Below are 14,034 nucleotides of genomic sequence, written 5' to 3' on the forward strand. Positions count from 1 at the left end.
CAGCGGCCTGTATCCCAGCCTTGCATCTGGTAAAGAGGTCTTTAGTTCTAAAGGGACAGACCATCATGTCGCACAGCAGGACAGCCACCTGGGGGCTGCTCATCATCCGCTGGCTGTGGGAGCCAGAGACCACAGGTTAACTTAAACAACCCCCGAACACAAACACCACGTCAAGGACAAATCCCAGGCCCCCAGCACACAGGGGAGCACTCCTGTCTCAGAACTTCTGATATGTTCTCAGCGAGAAAACAACAAACAAAAAGTAAAGTCTCCCACTTGGAAAATAACAAGCTGACACAATAAAAATAAAGGGGACCTGATGTCTTGAACAGAAAAAAAAAAAAGAAAAAAAGAATTTCCCACTTTGGGTCCCTTCATATCAGTGAAAATAGCTGTTTAATTGGTTAGCTCTGGAAGAGAAAAAAAGTAAAATGTATTTTTGGAAAGAGTGAAATCCCCCAAAAAAGTACTGCTGACCCTTTTCTCCAACATCATTACTCCCCCATGCATTTACAAAAAGAGCAAGCCAATGAGAGGGGAACGCTTGACTGTGCTCTGCCACATGGAACACTGCAATTCAACAGCAGCACAGCTGCGGGATCAGAGTGAGGTTGTATGTGTTTTGGGCCTTAAAGAGACAAAAATCAAAAAGACAAGCTGAACTTTCTTTTCTAGTGTGCACTCCTGCACATGTCGTCTCTCCTACCACATCTTAGTTTTACAGTGATGTCAGACACTGATTTGGATGACTGAGGAGCTTTACCACGGCATGTACATCCATTATAGTCTGTTGCACTGACAAAAGTGCACACAATACTGTTTTGGAGTAAAGGTCTGCATATTGATGCACAACCTGATTGTTCCATACAATGGAAAACTAGCAGAGCGACATAATGGACACAGAGAGAGAGATTCAATAGAGGAATGAACCTGATAGAAATGCAACAGTAGTTCCATGTCGGGAGCAAATATAACATTCTCCTGAGGAGAAATGTCACTGGGAGGCCTTGTGCTATTTTCAGTATATGGGATTTAGAGTAGAAGAAGTGATAGGGAAAATCAGTATAGGGGAGCGGTGGGTTTAGGCGGGTGGATGGATGGAGACAAATAAGTGAAGATCCAGACAGTAATATGGTGTTTACATTCCACCTCCATGTTGCTGCTGTTATAGAGGCAGGGATTATCTGATGGACTGACAAAGACCTCTCTCCTCCCCTTCCACCTCCTCTCTTTACTTCTCTACACTTGCACGTATTGCCTAGAGAGGAACAAACAACTTGTATTTACTCCCATTTGACATTAAAAAGCCTTTTGGTCCAAGTGTACTTTTAACTATACTTGATTCAACTGTCCACACATTTGAATTGGTTCGCAATTTGTAGTGAGTTTTTCCACACACTTTTTCTTCTCTCACTCTTTCACGTTTTGTTCAGTGTGAGTTTACTTTATATTTTTCATCTATCTTCTATTAATGTTTGCTGCTTTATTTATTTCCGTTGTGTTAATGTCCTGTCAGTCAGTATTATCTTACTACTGTTGGAAGCCAAATTATTTGACTTACTTTCCAGTTAAAAAAACAGTCCCAAGTTTTTTCTTACTCTATAAGCATTACTACAGCACATGTCTACACAAGATTAAACAAATGCATACTCTTTCAGGACTTCAGTACATTACTTATATTACATTGTTTACACAGCAAACCACAATTGCAAAAAACTAAATCTGCATATTAGCCACATTATGACAAAACAATGTGGATGTTTGGAACACACTGAGCACATCAATAATCAGCTGAGAAAAGTTTTATGAGGCAGAAGTGGTTTGAGAAGTTTTTATATACATTGGAATACCTTTTTTTTGGGAGTGAAGGTTTGTCACTGTTGGAGTCCATCCAACCAACTGCTGTGAGTACAGCTGCTGTCCTCCCTGAGCAAGCTAAAAAACTTTTCAGAGCCACATTTGAAGCCTGCAGGGGGTTATTGTTTGATACTAAAAACATAAGTAATTGGCGCGTTCCTTTGTTACTATTCCGTGAGTATTCCTTTAAACCTATCATAGAATAATCTTTGCACTTTGTGTTTGGCTTTTTCATTTACAGAACATGCTGTTCTTTCAGTTACCTGAGCAGAGTACAAAATGCATGAATTGTATTTCTATGAAAAAGTCAGCAAAGAGCAGGATACTTTAATATTTTCTTTTCACTCCTGCATATTTCTACCTGCAGTACGTCTCCTTACCAGTCTTAGTCTCTCCTTCCAACCCCTACGTCCTCCATCTCTGTCAATGTTGGCACTTAAGCTCAGTGAAAAGTAAGGTCAGTACATCCATGTGGCTGATACCAGGAGTTACATTCTGCACCATCTTCTCACATAAGGCCTCTGGAGCCTTTGATACCTTGACCTCATCAGATAACTGCACATCTGCGTGAGTGCAGGTGAAAAAAAAGGGAAAATACAGGAAGAGTGAGAGAGAATTTATGTAAAACCACATTGTAGTAATTAGGTGTATACAGTATGTGAGGAATGGGCTTTAAGCAGCGTGTGAAGACATTTTTTAGCATACCTAAAGAACCGTAAAAATACAGAGCATCTGACACAAACTGACAAGGGCAACGCTGACTGCTGTGACTCACAAAAACCGAGAGAAAAAAAGAAGCAATCTGGCCAGAATCAAAGATATTAGGTACAATTCTGGAGCTCTGTGGACAAATATGTTAGCGTGAGACAAATCAATACTCTAACTCCTGTTAGTAACTTGCAACATGCAGAAAAAAGAGCAATCTTAACATGGCTTTGCATGTGTTATTTTGTATTACTTTAAAACTACAAAAAGAAGGTGAGAGGAAAGTAAGACGACAAAAGAAAGATGGAGACCGGCCGCGCATTCATTCCCATCTCAGACATGAAAAGTTCGCCCATCAAAAGTTGCGGTTATTTTCTTTATTTTTTTTCTTGGCAGCAGTGGAATTGCTTATAGCACATCTGGCAGATCTGCAACCCAGTACAAAGAAAAATAAACAATCAGAGGAACACATGACAGAAACAGAGCTCTCCTTTCCCTCTCCCACCCGTCGAATCCTTGAGCTTTTCTATACCGCCGTTGTTTTAACCACTCTCCCACTCCTCTGTTTTATCCATCGCCACAGACACACACACACACACACACACACACACACAGACACACACACCTCCCACCACCTTACTCATGCTGTTCTGATTGCGGCAGAGATCACGCCGACCAGTACAACAGAAAGAGAGAGCTCTGTCAGTGGGTGCTGCGAGGACAGAGCATGTGGGTGGATTGCAGTCAGACCCACCACCACTTATATCGGCACTACATCTCACAAAAAAAGACACAGAGAGAGAAGAGTTTAAAGATGAAAAGAGGAGGGTGAAGGATAGAGACACCAAACTCTAAGAATATACAGTACAGCAGCATCTGAGTCTCAGCTCAGCCCTGGTATGGCTGAGCAGTCCCACTGTGAGCTAGCTGGGTGGGTGATGGTGTGTGTGAAGTTCTATCTGGATAAAGAGCAGGGTACTTGTGTTTTTCACACATACAGTATAATCTCGAGGGGATGACTAAAGACGTCATTTATTCACACATCTCCAAAGAAATGTTCAGGGCGTGTGTTCATGTCTTGTCGTATGTCTTTATTAGTGTTTTTTGCTTGAGTATGGTTGGATTTATTGACTTCAATATTCCATTACAAAATAATATAACATACAACTTGGGACCTTTTTAAAAGTTTGGGCCATCATTGTCTATCGTTTATGATAAAATAGCACTTACAAGTTAATTGCTGTAATCTAGGAAAACCGCAACGTCGCTAAAAGAGAGTTTGATAGAGTAAAAAACACTAGTGGACAGACGGCAGTTTATCCAAAATTAGCTAAACTACTTAATTTGAAGATGAAACACACCTGAAATATCTGTAATAATCCCGTATTGCAAAGGAAAACTAAAGTAAGTACTGTATGTGAAATTTGAACTAAATAGTCTGTAACCTGTGATGGATGTTTACAACGGAGACAGACCGTAAAAATGGTCAATAAGTCTGATCATCTGACTGCTCGTGTTTCCTGCCCTGTCACACTTATTTTTAGTGATGTTGTCGTGTTCCCAAATCTCAGCAATTAACTTGTTGAGTAAGATCTTATTATAACTTATAGTTGAGTCAGAGATAATTAAATAAAGGAAGTGACTATTTATAGCACGTTTATACAGTTGTTTGAAAGAACAGTCTCTTTTCCCATTTAATTACAAATATTTGAACATAAAATCTATTACCAAAGACGTAGCATATAAGTCGTTAAAGATATCAACAGAGTAGATGGTGAGTGTGTTGGGTTATTGAGGCCACTGTGACCACCTGTATGAATATGATTGGATGTAAATAGTCAGCCGGTAGCCAAGCAGGTGATGAATGAACCATTGATGGTGAAATATGAATGAAGCAGCTGGTGCCAATCAACTAATGCAAGTGCGGCTTTGGTTCTCTGCCTGAGGTAGTTATGCTATTTGACTGCAAAAATCACAAAATTACAATAAACAGGAATTATCCTTCAAGTGAAAAACGATATTCCATATACAACAAAAGATCCATTATTACAAAACAACGTGATCATGTTGTAACATTTAGCAGGCAACTATGCAAAAATATATAGTATATATTATAGTATATATAATAGGTTTGTACCTTAAAATAGTAAGAATAATTCAACTTGCTCAATTAATTACACAGTTAATTAATTTGTTCACAATATGTCTTAACTTGCATCCTTCCCTTGTTTGCACCCCTTGTATCGTCTCTTCTTTGCCATACTGTTCGATGATTGTAAAAAGATGTTTTTATCAGGCTGATGTCGCTATTACTTATTCATTGACAACCTCCAGGTACTTTGCCAAAGTCAGATTTTTCTCTATAAAAACCACAACAACAAGGCGGTAGAGTGTATAAGAAACATCTCTGAAGGCTTTGAAAGTCCTCCCCGGGCACGTCCTGTGCAGGTACTGCACAACGGGGAAACTATTTTCTATGACTCCACTCCACAGAGACACAGAAGCGCACTAGAGAAAATGTCCAGAGAGAAAACAGTGAGCTGGAGCAAACTGAAAGCTTGTCACCTCCCTGACACTCTCTCTCTCTCATAGTCACTCCTCTCTTCTCTCTCATTTGTCTTCATCTCAGTTCTGCATGTGTGATTTTCAGCGTTATTTTGGTCTTTGCTTCCTTTTCTCGTTCATTTTCTTCCTGTTATCTTCTCTGTCTTTCATTCTCCGGCTCCTGCCTACTTCTTTATCCCTGGATTCCTTGTATGTCTCCTCTCCCTCCCTTTCACTCTCTTTTTCCACTGATTGCCTACAGTACGCAGTCATTCCTCTACGCTTGCCTGATCACTAATGGCCATGGCAGGTGTTCTCTCAGGTGCCTGAACAGAACGGCATGGGCTGAGCCTTTAAAAGCCCAGGAATCAGCACCTCCCTCCCTCCCCCCCTCTGGCATGGTCCGCCTTCAAAACCCTCTGCCACCGAAAGACTGCTAAGCTGGCATGTGCACACTTGTCTCCCTCCACACACACACGCATATATATACAGCGAGAAAAATACCTCCAGCCCTTCATCTCTTCTGCTGGCACCCAGACAGTGTTTGTTTTGGCTTCAGGTGTGAGACGGATTGGTCTGGGTCGGCTCTCCAACTGGTGCTGTCATAGATAACCCATTGGATGACACACAAACAAACCACACACCAACACATATGATCTCTAATAGCTTCACACTGGAGAGGAAAGTGGACACTAAAAGGGGGCGGGGATGGTGATGGTGATGGTGACAGCGGTGTGTGGTTACAGACCATGATAATGGCCCACTTGGAAAGCCCAGGCCAACCAGTCCAACAGATGAATGGGAAAGCAGAGAAAGCAGCATTGTGATCAGACCGTGACTGGGCCACCCTCTTTGGTTTGCTTTTCAATCAATCAGCAAGTCGTTTCTAAACAGCGTCAGTATGACTTTCACCTGCTCTCAATGGACAACCTTTTATTTTAAGGTAAAGCCAGTCATGCTTTGCGTCCCACAGGGCTGGGTCCATTTCTAAGGTTTGACTTGGTTCCTGAATGTCGCTGCTGCATTATCATCAACACTTGCAGTTGGTGCTGCTTTCAAATAAGGTTGCATGTTTGACTTTAGAAGTAAAGTACACAGTATACTTAGCGTTTAAGTGGTTTAAATTGTGAGAGCACTGTTGTAAGGTGACTGACAATAAAAAACGAACTTCACCTTGTCCCCTTTTCAAAAGTGCTTAATTATTTTGACTACTACTTTTCAATGACATGCTAGGTAGAAGAAAAGGGCAGGAAACTAATGGCAAAAGTAGCTTCTATGGAATAAATTTTGATGAGTCACTACTCAGAACTTTTAGAAAATGTCCACAAAGCAGTAGTAGTTATGGCGCAGTCACACATGCACAAAATTGACATTGCCAAATATTTGCCTCCCATAAACTTAAATTCTATGTGAGGAAAGGGGCGATTAAAACATTCACTTCCGGTGGCAAAGCAAATAAGCAAATTCAGATCACGTGGACTACAAACCAGCAAACTGATTTCTGTGTGCCTCACACCCTTTACGGCCCACATTATTCACAAATATCGCCTCAGCAGGTGACGGTCACGCGCCAGTATTTGCGTATGTGTGACACTAAAACCTGAAGAGAGAATAGTTTGGGGAGTGATGATAGCAGCTATCTTCTTCTTCTCACAGCAGGTGGATGCGAGAGTGGTGATGATGTTGATTAAAGTTCAGTGGCAGTGATGGTTGTGGAGACACTTGCAGAGTTATTAAGAAATGGCCATTTTTGGACAGCTTAAATAGACCACCAAATTGTAAAGGTACATTGGATAGGTGCAGAGAGTGGGTCATGTCACAATGTAGCGGTGCAACTCTAGTTGGCTACCTTATTGAGGAAAATGGGACAGATAAAATGCCCCACTGATAAAAGATGCTCCATGTGTTTCCATACAATTTCTTTCCTTGGAGAATTGTAGAGTCCCGGGTGTTCAGTATGTCATGAACAAACAAATCGTCACCAAATTCTCAAGCTGAACCGACTGAATCATTCAAAGCTCCCCTCATTGACGACTGAAATCTCAGACTGTCAGCTCTGTCGTGATGAACCATATGCATCCTGGTTAAAAGCTTCCTGAAGGACCATACAATACATATTTAGCAATAACCCTGAAGCAGGTTGGTGGTTACTGAGCTACAGTATGAAGCTTGTAGAAGATGCTTGTGCTGAACTGAAGAAAACTAATTGAACGAGACTAAATGTATCAAAGAATCTAAGGCTAAATAACAAACAAAAGCACTGCCTTGATGTCATGGCCATTGCGAGACTGTTTCACAATGTGAGTACTGACGTCCATTAGAGAAACACCTAACTCACACTTGCACTTGAATGAGGAAAACCGAGGGTCATTACGGAGTGCAGACAACTCAAGTTTGAACTCAAACTAACAAACAGCCTTATCCTCTGACAGGTGGCTTGGATAGTCAAGCAACATATCACTGGTTTAGAAATCTAAACAAAATGCCTCGGAGAAATGAGCCTTTGATGTTGAAGCAGAGCCTCGGACTGGCAAGTGGGAGATTTGGGTTTGTTTTCCATTCGGTTATACAACAAAAGAAAGGGAGTATTTTAAGATGCCGCCCTCCTCCGTCTCTTTGGACAGCTTTCGTTTACTGGCAAATGAGCACGGGGGTACAGACCCTCCTCTCTGCTTCACTGGGCAGTTTGTATAATGTTCTCATTGATTTCAGCCTTGGCATCACGGATGACACCTCCACACTGGCCAGAGTGAAAAAGGAACTACCTCATTTATCCCTATAGCTCAGAGTAAGCTGAGGATGTGTGTAGGCGCGCGCGTGCATTTGTGTGTGTGTGTGTGTGTGTGTGTGTGTGTGTGTGTGTGTGTGTGTGTGTGTGTGTGTGTGTGTGTGTGTGTGTGAAGGGAGAAAGACAACTTAATCTAATCTAGATTAATTAATAATCTAGTAGTATGTTTGACTGGGTGTGTGTGTCACATATTTATGTGTGTATGCTTCCTACATGTTATAAGGATGTTAAGAGGGTAGATGCCTTTTTCAGGACAAAGAGAACAGCTTCAGAGAGAACAACACTACAAGGGTGAAAACAAATAAAAACCCACATAAGTCAACTTCTCTCCTCCAAAACTAGACAACTAGGACATGCGGACAAAGGGCGCATTGATATCGGCAGTGACACACGGGTGGCAGCTGTAGACATCATGCCATTCAGTTGTGGCTGCTGTGAAAGGGGACTTTGTCAGACGAAGTCGAGTCTGGTGATGTGCTCGGATACTGTGGGGAAACGTAGTGTAATATAATGCAGGTCCTTGTCCTTGAAATAATAATATAACTGATGCTGCGAGTTTAATACTTAAGCTACTTTTGGTTACTTTAAAAAGATTCAGAAAATTGAAAAAGTGTTACACAAGCCTGGGAATAAAAGGCCAATGATGGTGGCTCAATCAGGACAGAACAAGTAACTGTATCAACCCCCCCCAATTAAACAAAGTGAAAAATGCAGTAGGTGTAAATACTTAAAGCACTATACTGGTGGTTTAACATGCTTCAGCCTATCAACTGAAAATCACAGATACTTTATGTCAGCCAACTGTTCTTGAAAGGACATTGTACATTTTTAGATTCCTAACTCTCTAGCTTTATTTCAGTACACCATCACCATTCATTTAGTCAGTTTGTTTGTCAAAGTTACATCAAACTTAAAAACAGACACGTCTTTGTTGGTGTGTTTTGTGATAAATCAGACATTTTCTTAGCCTACCAAATTCACATTATCCTTGCTGATTGACTTCCAGTTTTTACTATCAAATAACGTGTGTTTCTCATGCATTTTCTCAAGTTTTAAATGTCAGTGCTTCCTTTAATGCAGTCGCAAGAAACTATTTTCAGATGTTTTTAGAAATAAAATAAATAATAAATCACACTAAATGTTCACGGAACAAGTTTCCTATCCTAGTGATTTTCATATTGCACTGGCATCAACTTGAAACCACTGTTTGCATGGAAGGCGGAAAATCAGTCTCATAACACGGGGGATTCTTGGAAAAATGTACACAATCACAAAAGTACACAAGATTTCTAGTTAATGGGCTAAAACATGCAAAACCGCCGCTATGGTCCTTTAAACTCCAACAGCAACAGTGGATTCGCTCAGTGACTAAAAATGTATCGCAGCTTTTTTGATTGAATGAATGCATGGATTGTGTTATTATGCTTTATACTCCTGTCCCCCTCACTTAGATACTTTACAGAGTTAAAAGAAATTACATTAACCTTAATAACCTTAGCAGAATATGTAATTCAATTTGCCTCGCAGCAGTGGAAAACTTTGGCCAACTAAAGAGAAGATATCCTACAGTCATTGAAGCATGGATACTGTGCACTGTACTCTGGCTTATATAAAGACTGATTTTCTTTACTCAGTGACAGTGATATACCACTTCAGATTACACAGTCCCGTAGAGATTCAGGAAATTGTCATTTGTGATGCCTGACGCAACTGTACGGCAACCCTGTGCTCCCGGCTATACCACAGCTACTTTATGGCACAACACTCATATCACCACGGGCCTTTCACAAAACACACGCCAGTTACTGCCATAGGCAAATTGTAACCCAATTTAATTACATCCTCTGCAACATGGAGGATAATTAAAAAATATATATATTTATGTTGATTCTTCCCTCAGCATATGCACTATCATTAAAACTGCCATGTGAATACTGTAAATATCCCTATCATTAACTTTTATAACACAACAGTGGTTTGGACATTTCCCTGATGTAGGAATGTTTCTTTAGCATTTCTAGTTGTAGTTTGGAATAAATAGAAGAAGAAATCTGTAGTTAGATGGCTGACCGGACGCAAAGTTGTTAGCGACAGTGACTTCCGGAAGACAGGAAGTCAAAGGAAAGGGATGTCACATTACTAGCAATAAGCTGTTATTGACATGGGAAGCACTTGCTGCAAAAATGTCAATAAAATCAGTCAACAAGGTGTTTAAAACGTTTAACTGGTGCAACTACAAGTAGGATCATTCACACACAGTCAAACAACGGGCAGGTGCTGAGCCAAATGTGGGCAGATCATGAAAAAAAAAAGTAAACAAATAGCTCACTACAGGGCTCCAATATCCACTTATCTATTGCTCCTAGGTTAAAGTGATGGTTCGGAGTAATTTCACCCTAGGGTCCTTTGCACCATGATCTCGAGCCAAACACCCCCCAGAAGCTTTTTACCTGGACATTGAGAGCGGCGAAGGCGTTAAGGTGGCGTAAGGCGTAGCGCATTATCGCTGAATAGCTTAGCGCAGAGGCTAATGGATCCGAAGTGTCTCTTAACATTACCCCACTAATAATGCCCGAAATGATACCAAACGTCTACAGTAGTACAAATAGGTTATGCACTCATAAAACGATGGATTGTAAAATTTGTAAGTACACCAGAAGTTTATGTAAATAACTCTTGCCTGCTGGCTTCTGCTCTCTGCTGCTGCTGCTGCTGCTGCTGCTGCTGCTGCTGCTGCTGTTACTACCGGGCAGTAAGAGTGCTTAGGGACATCTACAAATTACAACACCGAAAAGAGATGCAACAAAAATATTTATTAATTTAATGATTAAATAAGGTAATGTCTCCAAACTTACCTCAATTATTACTTGTCTCCTGCTAGTTATACTACAGCACTTACTTTAAAAAATAAGTTAAATTAAAAAATATTTTTGTTGCATCTCTTTTCAGTGTTGTAATTTGTAGATGTCCCTAAGCACTCGTCTTACAGCAGCAACAACAACAGCAGAGAGCAGAAGCCAGCAGGCAAGTGTTATTTACATAACCTTCTGGTGTACTTACAAACTTTACAATCCATCGTTTTATGAGTGCATAACCTATATATACTAGTGTAGACCTTTGGTATCTACCACATACTGTACATGTATTGCAACAAGGGATCTTTTAGAGTTCAAAGCCACTAAACTAATTTTATTTTATTGTTGTTGTTATATTCCACCTCATCAAACTGCTACATAGCATAGTGACAGACAGTAATATCAACTCATGTTAGATGTCATTCTTCCCAAAAGAAAATGCTTTGCAAGTAGATTAAATAAGTAAAACATACTGTAACTTCAAGTTCACAAGAATATTAGGACTAATGGCCACCAATCAAAACAAAACAGTTTTATCTTTAGAGCATATACTCTAAATATACATACTCTACATAGATTTTTTTCATAATATAGAATTTTCATAGTATGTATTCTTAGATTTTAACCGCCACATGCACACCACAGGATGTACAGTGAAATGTAAAGTGACAGGCGTCAAAAGCTATAGTGCAAAAGAACACTAATACACTAATATTTTGACGTCACATATTTTATAAATACATATGATATCTAGAGTCTTTGGTTTTAACCTTGCAAAGTAACAAAATGTAATAGAAATGTTGACCTAGATATGAAATGAAATTAAGAGATAGGGTCCAACAGTTTAGAAGAAGCTTCTAACAAATTCTGGGAATCAGATGAAAGCAAAAGTCAAGAGAGATGGACTGCTCGCCTGCTGTGTTGTTGCTCCTAAACTTGGTCTCATTAACATAAAGTCTTTGTAGTGGCTTTGGCTTTTCCCCTTTCCTTTATTGTGTTATATATCTTTTTGTGCACGTTAAAGGTTTACAAAGTGAAAAAGCCCAAAGTCCACCCCAAAAGGACTTACCATCTCCAACAGAAAACACTGTTCACCAACTGCTCCAAAACAGCTCTATTGTAGTCCAGCCTTTACTTCCGTGACGAACGTGCGTCACTTTGTAACACACGTTCTAATGGTCGCCTAGCTGCTAGCGTGGCACGCCCTCATGCTCTGCAACTGACTAGCTAGCAGTGCTTACCTAGCCACTGAGCATGTGCGACTCCCAACAAAGATGGTACAGAAATGAGATGCCTCACTCTATAGCTAAAACAGAGAGCTCAACACACAGGGTGAAAAGAGGAGCGGCAGCAATGTGCAGTACAACAAAAATATGGTGTTTTCTGAAAATTAAACCATGTAAACCTATTCTGTCACAACCTCTAAATACAATTATGAACCTGAAAATGAGCATAATATACATGAGCACTTTAACCAAAGCAGTGATATACACCTGTCTTTGCAGGGTTCTGATTGAGGCGTCCAAAGCTTCTAATCAGATAATATTTACGCCCACCAGAACTCATCAAGTTGTTAACACGCACGCACAACGCATTTTTAAAACAAACCGCTGCATTATTATTACTTTAATAAAAAAAGACTACTTCCATAGTGTAAAAAATAAATAAAAATGCACCATTTTCCAATTAATTATTCTAACTTTCGTTTTTTAATAAAAATTAGTTCAATAAACTACATTTTCATTGCAAAAACAGTAATATATTCCCAATCATTTCAAAACCACCAGAAAACATTCATCCTCAACAGAGAAAATGAAGAGAAGTAGATAAATTAGCATGCCTACCTGTATCAGCGACATGTTACTGAGGTCCAGCCTGAACAGGTAGTTTCTGGATTGAGGAGAGAGGAAAACGGAGATATGTGAGTGTGTGCATAATATGACAAGACTTTATCCAATTTATCCTGTTTAATAATGCAAATTAAGTATCAGAGAACAGACAGTCCATTTTAGCGGCTGTCAACTTAAAGCAAAGCCGATTAAAGGCTACACTGTAACTGTCCATCAGCCTAAGTCATTGTTTTTAGTTTTATGTGAGTTGTGTGGTTTTGCAAGTATGTGAGCTATTAGTTACATTTGTTTGTTTTTAACCGACAAATCCGGCTGAACCCATGCACGCACACTCACAAATACACACACACACACACACACACACACACACACACACAATTGTGACATGACGTAATTCTTCCAAAGTCTTCCCTTCTGCCAAATCTAAAGCTTGACTTGGTCCAACAAGGCCTCAGCGGAGTACTTAAGAAGCATCATTACCCAAAAACCACACTGCATGAGTGAGTCAGAAAGGGTATCACATTCTCAGTAATGTGCTCTGTGGGGTGAAAAGCTGAGTGGATTTACGGTTTCTTACCTGGCACCAACAATAAGCTCATTCCTAGTCAGGTCAAGGGTGAGCTGGGAGAAGTCTCTCACGCCCGAGCGGGAGAAAGTGGACATCCACGGACTGAGCGCTGAAAGAAAGAAAGAAAGAAAGAAAGAAAGAAAGAAAGAGAAAGAAAGAGGTTATTGAAAGTTAAATCATGTCATAGTTCATAACATTAAATCAGTACACACAAGCCTTTTACCGTGGTATTTCATACACAGGTGCTGACGTATCTTTATGTGGAAAATAGTGCTGAAACAATTAGTTGATCAACAGAAAATGATCAAAAATTATGGCAATCAATTGTTATAAACAATGTATTAAGCAAGAATGACACATTTGATTCATTCAAGTTTCTTAAATGTAAGGATTTTCTAATTTTCCTTTTTGATATAGTTGTAAATTGAGCATCTTTGGTTTTTGGACTGTTGGTCAAATAAAACAAGCAAATTAAAGATGCACCCCTGCCCTCTGGGAACTTGATTTGATGGTTTTATTATTTTAGGCATTTTCTCGACTAAACATAATCAATTATTCAAAAAAAGTACAAAACACTATAATAGGAGAAAGTATTAGTTGCAGCTGTAGTGATAATAAGTGAAGTGGGAAAGCTTTCTGCGCTGCGATGGTGTCCCCTACAGAGAGGGACAAAACGGTCTCAGGCCCATCAGGCACAAAATCCTGATACAACCTGACGCTGGGACAAACACAGCTCTGTGTGGTGTACGAGCCTGAAACCTTGGCGTGCTTACAAATCAAAATTTCAAAGCAGCGGAGCCTGGCGGGGCTTTTAATGTCAATTTGAAAACTGCAGGAAAAGTGAATTTTCAATTCAATCTTTGTGTG

The 14,034-nt window shown here is 40.0% G+C and overlaps 1 protein-coding gene across 7 annotated transcripts in view; it reads right to left on the reverse strand.

The window, feature by feature from the left end:
* The window catches only part of sema5ba (sema domain, seven thrombospondin repeats (type 1 and type 1-like), transmembrane domain (TM) and short cytoplasmic domain, (semaphorin) 5Ba), a 192,876-nt gene that overhangs the window by 80,876 nt on the left and 97,966 nt on the right, over window positions 1-14,034 (reverse strand). For all 7 annotated transcript variants that reach the window (XM_039817943.1, XM_039817944.1, XM_039817941.1 and 4 more), the window contains 2 exons: window positions 13,177-13,276; window positions 12,594-12,639 (listed from right to left, as the gene is read on the reverse strand). In XM_039817943.1, the coding sequence (XP_039673877.1) occupies window positions 12,594-12,639; window positions 13,177-13,276 (146 nt within the window). The remainder of the gene's footprint in view (window positions 1-12,593; window positions 12,640-13,176; window positions 13,277-14,034) is intronic.

The sequence above is a fragment of the Perca fluviatilis genome, chromosome 12, assembly GCF_010015445.1.
Source record: "Perca fluviatilis chromosome 12, GENO_Pfluv_1.0, whole genome shotgun sequence".
Taxonomy (NCBI): domain Eukaryota; kingdom Metazoa; phylum Chordata; class Actinopteri; order Perciformes; family Percidae; genus Perca; species Perca fluviatilis.